Source organism: Cavia porcellus, unplaced genomic scaffold (assembly GCF_034190915.1).
Source record: "Cavia porcellus strain 051 isolate PalLab524CR breed Dunkin Hartley unplaced genomic scaffold, mCavPor4.1 scaffold_8, whole genome shotgun sequence".
NCBI lineage: Eukaryota > Metazoa > Chordata > Mammalia > Rodentia > Caviidae > Cavia > Cavia porcellus.
This window is the reverse complement of record NW_026947491.1, coordinates 16,952,685-16,964,322: the sequence shown is the minus strand read 5'-3', so window position 1 is coordinate 16,964,322 and position 11,638 is coordinate 16,952,685. Positions and strand designations below refer to the sequence as shown.

General features: G+C 41.7%; 2 gene segments (V, D, J or C); both read right to left on the bottom strand.

The window, feature by feature from the left end:
• Positions 1-3,243: 3,243 nt before the first annotated feature.
• On the bottom strand, positions 3,244-3,795 carry LOC100735069 (immunoglobulin heavy variable 3-11-like). The segment is given in 2 exon segments: positions 3,244-3,572; positions 3,678-3,795. Coding segments are annotated over 2 exon segments (405 nt in total).
• Positions 3,796-9,155: 5,360 nt separating this feature from the next.
• Positions 9,156-9,635, bottom strand: LOC111755481 (immunoglobulin heavy variable 3-11-like). The segment is given in 2 exon segments: positions 9,156-9,487; positions 9,590-9,635. Coding segments are annotated over 2 exon segments (378 nt in total).
• Between the last annotated feature and the right edge of the window lie 2,003 nt (positions 9,636-11,638).

Here is an 11,638-nt window from a genome sequence, read left to right as displayed (position 1 = left end):
GTACAAGGTGTCTGGGCTTCTGCACTGGCTCCTTTGAGGTCCTAGCCTTGTATGTCTGTCTATAATATTTCTATGTGGCTCAGCTGCCTATAAAAATCCTCCCTGTGAAAAAGTAAGCCAAACTTCCATGAGGGAATAATGACTGATCTGATTTCTTCAGGCTGAAAGTGGTCATATTGCTGATCAGCAGTCAGGGATACTCTGCAGAGATCCTATCTAATGATTTCCCTAGGTACCAGACATTTTTGTCCTGGTTAGGTGTACAGCTTTAAGTCTGGAGTAGACAAGGAAAAGAAAGAATTATGTATGTATGGGCCAAATCCTTAGCATAATTATGAGTACAGTGAACAAAGATTTTCATCAAAAGAGCTAGTAATGACTTCCTATAAAGACAAAGTCCAGTGAATTTTAGAATCTGTCATGTCAGGGGCTTGGTATTTAGCTCAGCAACATAAGTGCTTGCCTTGCAAGCATGTGGTTGTGAGTTCAATCCCCAGTATTGATAAAAAAATAAAAATAAAAATAAAGAATCCATTGTGTCATTGACTTGTCATTTAATATCTTGAACAGCTACGGAGATATGAACAAAAGGATTAGGAATGTACATGTTAAGTTTTACAATTGCATAGGTACATCCTGTGTTAAGTACCTCCTGTCTCATGGCTTCTGAGTTCGGATGGCCTGCTTTACTAATTTTAGCATTTTTATTTAGGAGATTGAGACCAGCTGCAGCTTCATTTATGGCCCATTGGGTATACTTAATTGAGGGCTTGATATGCATCATATAACCTTTTCTCTGGGCAAGAGCTGGTGGATCCCAGGAAATGGAATCTCAAATATTTGTTATTTGTGTTTATCTGAATGACATCTTAGGATTTGGAATCCTTTAAGCAAAAACCAAGTTTAATCAAAGCATGTATAAGCAAAATATGAGAATTAGAGCTAAAAAGTCAGTTTAGAAACTGTTTCTAAGGAAATTCACCATGCAAGGTCCTGTGGTTTGTCGCCTGAGTCATGATCAGTAGTTGTGATGTGAAGGCTGTATATTCTGGTAACACTGGGCTCCAAATATTGAGTATTATAGACCAGTATTGCAATCACTTTTCCAGTCCTCTTCACAATACAAAAAGTTATATTTGTCATCCCATGGAGACACTATTGGAATTCCAACAAGTTAATTCCAATCTACCACCTCCAATGCAACAATCAAAGAAAGTAAATACATCAAGATATATTCAAAGTTAAGGGCAGCCAAGAGGTTCTAAGTATAATCCCCATGAGGATGTGGAGACAGAGGCCTTGATACCTGGCCTGTCCTAGAAGTTATTATCTTGTAAAGAAGGGGATGGCTTGAGGATGAGTGACAGAGAGGATGGAAGGTCTATGTAAATTGAACTGGTCAGCCAGGTAGAGAGAAAAGCACCTTTAGAAAATGCAGGTAGACCTCAGTACCCATAAAAAAATGCAGGTAGAATGACACACAGAAGGATCAATCTTCATAATGCAATTAAGTTAGCAATGGAATTGTATTTGAAGGTGCTTGCTTCAGTTTCTGATATGTAAATTTGGGTGCCCTGGGACTTAGTGTCTCTTTATCTCCAGGCTCTTACCCAATTGGAATTGCTGGAGCTGACCTGCTCTTCAATCCCACTGTGCACATATCTTTTACAGAGAGTAGTATGCAAGAAAACTAGACTGTCTGGTGGCTTAGAGATTACATATCAGTACCTCAGCTGGCCTTATAAGCAATGCTTAGAGCCGAATGAAGAGAGAAGCAAATGCCATAGTCAGATCTATACATATCAGCATATGGAAATAAACCTCAATAAAATCAGTGTTGCAGCAATTGTTCTGCATTCAAGGGAACTCACTCACATTGTCTCCTACATATCTAAAGACAAATTTTAGACATTTCAAAGATCTCCAGAAAAATGGAATTCAGGACATTCTATAGCATATCCAGCTATATCTCAGGAGATGGCATGTTCTGGAATACATTCTCACGTAGGGCTGAAAACCACAGGTGCACCTGGGACACATCGGGAAACTCTCATTCCTGAAGCCAGGGCACAGCAGTGATGATGATGGCCCAGGTGAGATGCAGAGCTGGGTGAGGAGGGGGAGGTATTTAGTTTCCCAGGATGACAGTGACCATGATTTCCATGGAAATGACTGAGGGAAATGTGGGACATCTATGTGTGAAGACATCACCTCAACTCTGTTTTCAAGCAGTGTGCATGTGTACAGGTTATGTATTTAAAATAATTTTGTTCTCTTCAGTGCATACTTGCCATGATACAAAGAATAATATTACTAATAATCATATCTTTGACTATTTTATAAAAATTTATTAAAGGGTATGTGACTAATTAATACAGAATGAACAGACACAAAATAAAAAAGTATAAAGCCAGTAATCAGAGAACCAGTGAAGAAATATGAATATTATGAAACAGGAACATTTTATCTTAAGTATTATCTATTCTTATACTCATATAAAGGTTGAAAACTGTACATTTGTGGTAGAGGCACAGAGACAGATACAGACTAAAGATAAAGAATAATGAAGTTTATTTTATAAATTCCTAATTTAAAGCTACATAAATTAATTCCAGCCACATAACAGGAACAGAAAGAGATGAGCCAGGTCCCTGGACACTGCCCTGAGTCCAGCCTGCTGCCCCTCTGCCTCCTCTCCCAAGCACAGGGCTTCTCACGGTGCTGGGAGGAGCCTGGGGACCAGGTCTCCTGAGGTGCCAAGGAGAGGAGGGAGCTGCAAGGTCTCAGACCCTGTGCAGAGGGATCGAAATAATTTAGTTTTCTAACCTGAAACATTTACTCCTGCAATAGACAATGGTTCCTTGTGAGGAGAAGACTAAGAATATCATTTTTAGATAATGATGATGTGGTATTCAAAAGAAACTTAACTTCTCCAAATGTATTTTGGGTTTTATCGCCCTTTTTAGAAAAATGATAGAAAGAGACCAAGAAAATAGTATGTGTAAATAACGAAAACTGTGCTTGTATCTTAACTACGCTCTAAGTCATCTGCAGCTTGTGTAACTCTGGTCTCTTCCTGTGATGTGAAGACAGAGAGAAAACCCCAGAGGCCTTCAGGAAACCCTCAGTTACCTGCTTCCTGCTCTGCTCCTGCTTCCAGGGCCCTAGCCCTGTCTCACTCAGTGGATCTCCATCGCCCCCTGCTGGTCGTGAGCGCCCCTACAGGGAGTTTTGTGTCTGGGCTCACAGTAACACTTTCTCACTGTGTCTAGCACAGTAATACACAGCCGTGTCCTCGGGTCTCAGGCCGCTCATCTGCAGATACAGCGTGTTCTTGCCGTTGTCCCTGGAGATGGTGAATCGACCCTTCCGCGAGTTTGTATATTGTGTATCACTACTATCATCACTGATGCCTGCAATCCACTCCAGCCCCTTCCCTGGAGACTGGCGGATCCAGCTCATGTAGTAATCACTGAAGGTGAATCCCCAGACCACGCAGGAGAGTCTCAGGGAACCCCCGAGGTGCACCAAGCCTCCCCCGGACTCTACCAGCTGCTCCTCACACAAGACACCTGCAAACACAGGGATACTTTTTCAGAAAAATATTACAAATGTCCTCTATTTATCATACTCATGTCTATTAACACACTCACTATCACTTGTTTTTCATCAATTACCTTTTAAAATGAAAAGGAGGAAAATCCAGATCATTGCAAACTCCATGATGAGCCGTCTGTGCTCAGTCCTGATCATCAGAGGGCTGCACTCCTCTGCAGTGCTGTTGGGTGAGGGCTGGACTAGCTTTCATCAGCACAGTGAGGCCCTATTTGCATGTCCTCCTCCTATATAGCCAGTTCTATTGAGGAAGCCTCAGAAAGGGAACAGTACCTTGAAAAGTGTTTGGAATATCCCTAATATATAGACCATTTGGTTTATTCCTATGTCTGTGTAGTGATAAACACATATCATCATTTGTTTTATTTCTTACATATATGTAATTAAGGGATTTGATGATTTACTATGTTTGCAGATATGTACATAGCATGAGAAGTATAATGACCTATGAGATGTGAGCAATCTTTTCTAAAACTTCAGTTCTCAACTAATGGCGGAGCAGTTCCAAGACAGAGTGGCTATGCTTCATGATGTTTTTCAAAGGTCTTCTTCTATACAGAGAACCTGACAGGATTTTCTGTGTTGCATTAGACTCATAAAAGAATAGATAAGCAGTATCTTTGTCAAGCATATGTTCAAGAATCTGGTGTCTCATTTTTTTTTAACCTCTGCATTAAGCTTTCCACTGCAAGGTACCTTTTACAAATATATGTATTAAATTTAATGATGGATAAATGAGATGTATTTTGACACATACTACCAACATGATAATACTTACAATTTATGCCCGTTGTCAAGATATGCTATGGATCAGTACTGCTAAATTCTCCTGTTGTGTTTCATAAGTCTCCTTCTTTATTATAAATTCTTCCTCAACTGAAACATTTATTACTGCATGAGCCTGACTATTTCTCTTGGTGATATAATTGGCACTCTAATTTTCCGTGATGATGATGATGAGTATCGTATATTCCACAGCATCAAAATTCTAAAGATTCTTGGTCTTCTTTTCAGTATATGCAGGTTCTTATTGCTGTCCACAGAAATTCAGGTGAAGGAAATGACAGCAGTGTAGGTATAAATGTAATCTGTCACCACCAAGTCCCTTTCATTGCTTGGGCTCTGGAGAATTCATATGTGAGGTAGCAAGGATGCAACATTCGTTCTCCACAGTGTGTGTGATGCTCACACAGAGGAGACATTCATTCACTAAAAGGAAGCCCTCAGTCCTTAGCTTCCCTCTCTGCACCTCTGGAAGGCCTCAGTCCTTAGCTTCCTTCTATGCACCTCCTCCGGGGCCACGCCTGGTTCTCTGCAGATCCCCAGAGCTCTTTCACTAGTCAGAGCTTTCCCTAATGCTCCTATGAGTCCTCTCCTGCTCTCAAACACTCCCCTCTTCTTTGTTCTGAGCGCCCCCTACTGGTCCGCGCTACTCTGTACATAGCTTTGTGTCTGGGTTACCAGTTGCCTCCGCTTAGAAACTGTCTTACACAGTACTGTACGGTGGTGTTTTCCATGGATACTGAGGACAGTTGCTCAGAGAACTGGTTCTTGGCTGTCTTTAAATATGCTGACTTTCAGGGATGAATTACAAGTTGTGCCTCTCTGCTCTTAATCATCCTGACACATTCACTCAGTTTCCTTCATGGTGGTTGAAGGATCCAGCTCCAGAGACAGCATAGCAGAGTGGAAGAAACCAGAGAATGGCAAGTCAGATGAAGACTGACTGTGAGTCCTTTGCTGAACCAGATCAGGTCTCTTGCAGCTGTAGTTGAGACAGGATGGTAGAGAACACAGTGAGTCCTGAGATCAGATGCAGCATTTCCACACCACCTAGGAGCCAGCACTAAAAGAGAAGGAACCTGCATTGTTCTAGTTTCTTGAAGACCAGGTTTACAAATCTCTGAGAACATCTTAAGCATTGAGATACACAAGAAATTAAGCCAGAATGAAATATGAGCTTATCCGTTAGCTCCTGAAGTATTTCCATGTAGGGAGCTATATTGCACATGAAGGTCACAAGGAGACAGAGGATGCATACATTTTTTAAACTGCCACGAAGTGAAAGAGTTCACTGAGCCCTCAACAAAGTCCGAGGTCCCTGGGGTCCATTGCTCTAGGCCCAAACCTCCTACTCCCTACAGAATATACAATGGAAGAGCTAGTCAGTGAGTTGTGTATGTTTTTGTTTTGGAGGGTTTTTTTGTTTTTTTTATTTTTTTTAAAAAGGTAAAACTAAACATAGTGAAAAAGAACAAAACAGATCAGAAGAAAGCAATGTAAGTGACACAGAATTCAAAGCAAGACAGTAGGGGATCTACAATGGCTTCCATATCTCTTGTTTTCTTCTAAATGGTTGTCTATATCTTTACACACAATGAATTCATACAAAACAAAATAGTATAAAACTGATCAGAACAGAGTAAGAAGGCGTTACAGGCCTTCAAAATCAGACAATATGAAAATTAACAATGGCTGACATAATGTCTCTGTTCTCTTCAAAATAGCTGTCCATACCTTCATGTATGTTGAAATTAAATAATACTAAATAGACTAAAACCACTCTGAACAAAGAATAGAAGCATTACTAGATTTCACAGCATGATGATATGGAATAAGCAATGAATATCAGAATATGTTTTTATTCAAAGTAGCTGTTAATTTCATCACATGCAATATAACCATTTCTCATCACCTGTTTAGGAGAAGTTCTAGGCACGTATAAGCCTCTACATGTATATCTTTCCTTGTTTCCATGCTAATGGAGTTGTGTATGTTTACAGATGAAGGATGACTTTGCAGATATGAAAACTAGAACACATATCCCAGGCGTAACGGGTGTGAGATACATACAACAAATGAGCATAGGGGTTATGTGCATAACACAAAACATCAGTTCACATTCTATGGGCATATGTACACATGTGTTTTAGGGTCCTGCTTCAAATCAATTGTCATTCTCCATTCTGTATTTGTTCTTACCATCATTCATATATTCCAGGGTTTTAAGGCCCTTGGATAAATGCTGTCATCTCATTCAATTGGGCAAATATTGCCTAAGACAGTTGCCTAAGAAGATGTCATGAATTTTATGGACTATTAGACACTCATTGTATTTCTCCTCATGCATGTGAAATGTACTCATAATAATGTGTCTTCATGAGTTTATGTTAAGATACATTTATTTTCTTATTTTATTTTTTTTTATTTTATTTAAGAGGAAAAAGAGAAAAAGACAAAACAAAACAAAGCGGTGAAAGGGTACACGTAATACAGAACTACAAAAAAAAACATAACAGTAAGAAATCACCTGTTAATAGATTACTTATTATCATCTTGAAAATAGTTGCTCAAATCACAGTATCAAAAAATACAAGGTGGACATTCAATCAGGGAGACTGCAAACAGCTGTGTTCAATGATCCAAAAACATTGATATAGTCAGCTATTTAACACCCCTAACCACACTTGCTGTTATATCCGTTAGAGCTCTTTTTTTTCCTCTCTTTTTTACAACAAAATTTACACATTTTGGATTTTATTACTCCTTAGTGCTTATTACTTTTTGGGGGGGAGAGAATACAGTCAAATATGGCAAAACAAAGCTGTCAGTCAAAACCAAGGATAGACATAGCACATGGTGTAGAACAGAGTACAAGGTTATCAACAATGGTTATCAACGTTGTCTTTTGTTTCCTTAAAAAGAATTGTCTACCCCATTAGATATTATAAAGTTGGACAAAAGAGTAGAGAACCCTAAGAACTGCACCCCTCTGATTGACAGTCACCTTGCCACAGAAAAAAATTAATCAATCCCATGGAAGGATCTCCAGTTCTGTCTTCTTGGGTTCTGAGGAAGCCAAGAGTAACCCAAGTGCAACTCTAATTGTGCATCCTGGAGATGGGTCTGGTCAGTGTACCAGCCAGCATATCCAAAAGAGATGGAGTCTATGTGTCCCCACACCCTGGCTGAGCCCAGGGATTCGGTTGCAGCAAATGCCCATGCCTAGAAATCATGACCCTGTGCTGCAGATACCACTAGGAATGGTAGCAGAGGAATGCAGGAGAGGACAGAGTCCAGAGGCTGTGTGTCCACTCAGGATTCTCTGAAGCTCCACCTATATAATGGATTCCCAGAAGGGACAGGTGGGCAGGCAACAGCATTCCCTTCTGATGCTGGTGATGTGGTGTCTGATCACATGGTTGTCTGGAAATCAGGTATCTGGTGAACTGGTTTATTTCCATGAGGGACATCTGAGTTCTTCAGATACCTTGTCCCCAAGAAGGGCACAGTGATGTCCTGGTGGGCTTCAGATGCTGATCCTTCCCCATTGGACCTCTGGACCCAGCTCAGGCTTGGACACAGAGCCATCTCTGAGTCTCCCCGTTTGTGGCTTTCTCCCTGTAGCAATGTGTGTGTCCACTGTGCAATTCTTGCTGTCCCTCATGGATTTACCCAGATGTCCCAAAAGCCCCATCAGGAGACATGTCATGCAAAGAACACCAAGGAGAGAGAGAAAGTGAATTGAGCCTGAAGGTCTGGGCTCTCTGAGCGGGGTCTGACAGGTGATGGAGGAGGAAGCTGCACAGGGGTCTCCTGTCCTCTCCTCTGTCTCCCCTGTTGTCTGCAACTTCAGAGTTCTGCTCCAGATGGACCTGGTCCTGGAGCTCCACTAACTGTAATCCACACTCACCACACTGCTGTGCCTGAGAGTCTCTATGGAGACTCTCATGTTCTCATGGTGAGATCTCTCCAGTTCTGTCCTACAAGGAAACTTGGGGTGTTTCACTCATTTTTGCTTGAACTGTCCTCCTCTCTGGGCCACAGGGCACTTCCTTTAATGTATATCTCATACAGACTACATTAACTCTTTATGGGCATACTTGAATAATGGATAATTGGTTATATTTAGGGGTATTCATTTCCAACAAGTGGGATAAGTTTCTGGAAATATCTTTCCTTGAGTGTCTTTCTGGAGAGGCTACTGGTCCATTTCTCAGTGTTCAACTTTCTCTTCCCCCAGTCAGACTCTTTAGTCCAGTCCAGCTGCCCCTCTTCCTCCTCCCCTGAGCACAGGGCTCCTCATGGTGCTGGGGCTGAGCCTGGGGACCAGGTCTCCTGGGGTGGCCAAGGAGAGGAGAAAGCTGCAAGGTCTCAGACCATGTGCAGAGGGATAGAAATAATATAATTTCCTAATCTGAAACATTTACTCCTGCAATAGACAATTGCTCCTCATTATGACAAAAATAACAATTTCATTTTTAGATAATAGTGATTTGACATTCAAAAGATAATTTGTATGAAACAGAAAATAAATATATATATATATATATAAATTTTACTTGTATCTTGAATACTTCATAAGTCATCTAAAGCAAACATATTTCGGGTCTCTTCTCATTATATGATGTTCAGAAACCCTCAGAGGTCAAAGGAAACCCTCAATCTCCAGCTTCCTGCTCTGCACCAGCTGGGGCCCTGGTCTGTGCTCCATGGATCCCCATCACCACCTGCTGGTCGTGAGTGCCACAGCAGAGAGGTTAATTTCCAGGCTTACATGGAACTTTTTTCACTATGTCTCTGGTAGAGTAATACATGGTCATGTCCTCGGTTCTCAGGCTGCTCATTTGCAGATACCGCGTGTTCCTTCCATTGTCCCTGGAGATAGGGAATTGGCCTTTCACCAAGGCTGTGTAGTTTATATTACTACTATCACCATTGATGTATGCAATCCACTCCAGCCCTTTTCCTGGAGACTGGTGAATCCAGCTCATCCTGTAGCTATCAAGGCAACGCAGGAAAGTCTCGGGGACCCCCCCAGGCCGCACCAAGCCTCCACCGGACTCCACCAGCTGCTCCTCAGCTTGGACTCCTGAAAACACAGAGACATCCTGCTCAGAAACTGTTACAGATGTCCACTGTTTATCCCACGCATGAGACACACACTCAGTATTTCTTGTTTTTCATGAATTACCTTTGAAAACAGCAAGAAGGAAAACCCAGCTCACTGTGAACTCCATGGTGAGCCATATGTGTTCAGTACTGATCAACAACTAGAAACACCTGGGCACCAGTGCTGGGTTCCTCTGCATATCTGCAGGGTGGAGGTTGGGCTGGGTTTTATCAGCACAGAGAGGCCCTATTTGCATGGTCTCCTGCTATATAGATAGCTCTGGGGTTGGATATTCAGAAATGGCATGGCACATAGCAGCTGTGAGTGTCCTGAGGAAGTTTAGTAACAATGGTAGTAGTGAAAAACAATTATGATAGTTACATGATCGTCTTGTTCTGTATGTATCGATGGAGCTTCATTACCTTTTGTCCATGTACCCAAATCATGGATTTTTATTGATATTGCTTAATTTGTAATCATGGAAAACAATGAAAGTGTCATAAACTGTTGTATTATCTCCATAGGATTCCATGTCTTATAAGGTTATGCCCTCCATCTGACCCTATGCTCTCCTAAGTTGTGAACAAATTGCTTCCTGATCCAGCTCCTGGACACAGGAATGCATCTCCCGAGGTTCATGTTCCCTCTCCCTGTGGTGACAATTTGTGTGACTTTGCTGCATTCTGCTGCTTGCTGAGAGGAAACCGAACACTGATCCTGTTGGTGCCTGTTAGTGGCTCTCTCATTGTTGACTGTTGTTATCTCTCTCTTCTTCTGTTTTCAAGGCATCAACTGCCCATATATAACGTGTGCCCCTAAGAAGTATTAACACACACGAACACTTGCACAGCCACACATACCAGAAGCAGGGAGTACATGTGTCATCCTCAGTGTGTCCTGAGGCTGCTCTGTAATCTCTCCCTTTCTGCTTCCCTCCCACACCCCATCACCCAGCAGCTTGTGACCATCCTCATGTGGCTTCACATTAACTTCCTATGAACCTTGCTCCTGGGGGTGTAAACTAGCACAAACATTTTTAATCAATATAGATATTTTTCAAAAACTGAAATTAAAATTCCATATGACCTGGCATTTCTGCTTCTTGAACTTTGCCAAAGAGCCCAAAACATCACACTACAGCATTATATGCATAGCAATGTATATAGCAGCACAATTAGTAACAGCTAAATACTGGAAACAGCCAATATACCATAAACATATTACTGGATAAAGAAAATATAGTATTTATACATCACGGGCTACTACTAAGCTATAAAGAAGAACACATTCTTGGCAAACAATCATGTCTGAGAGATTTCTGTGGTAAAGACAGACACATGAAATTGGAGTATCCAGGGGTATGTATCACATGGAGAAGTTCTTAATCATAATGAAAACCATGTTTCACCTTCTAAATCTTCACTTGATATAGATCCTGTGTTCTCTTTGTGACCTGAGTGCTGCCTGCTAGGCCTACAGGAAGCTTTGTGTCTGGGCTCACACTGATGTCCTCTCACTGTGTCTCTGGCATAGTAACATATGGCTGTGTCCCCAGATCTCAGGCTGTTCATTTGTAGATACGGAGTGTTCTCGGCGTTATCTCTTGAGATAGTGAATCAGACCTTCACAGATTCAGGATAGTACGTGCTACCACAATTATTAATGCTTGACCCCCACTGTAGCCCCTTCCCTGAAACTAGTGGACTGAGATGATCCAATAATCACTGAAGGTGAATCCAGAGGGTTCACACGAAAGTCTCAGGGATGCCCCAAGCTGCACCAAGCCTGTGTTCCTGGAGCTCACCAGCTGCTCTTCACACTGGACACCTGCAAATACAGACACTCTCTTCAGAAAGCTGTCACACAGATTAACTGTTTCTCCCAATAATGTCCATGCATACATTCAGTATTGCTTGTTCTCCATGTACTACCTTATAAAACAAGAAGGGAAAGCCAGCTCATGGAAAACTCCATGGCATCATCTGTATTCAAGCCTGATCCTGCAACACATTCACCTGTAATCCAGGGCTGGACTCATCTACAAAGCTGCAGGGTCCAGGATGGGCTGGTCCCCTTGCTACAGAGACTCCTGTGTTGTGGAAGCCTCAAACAGGGAAGATACAGAATGTT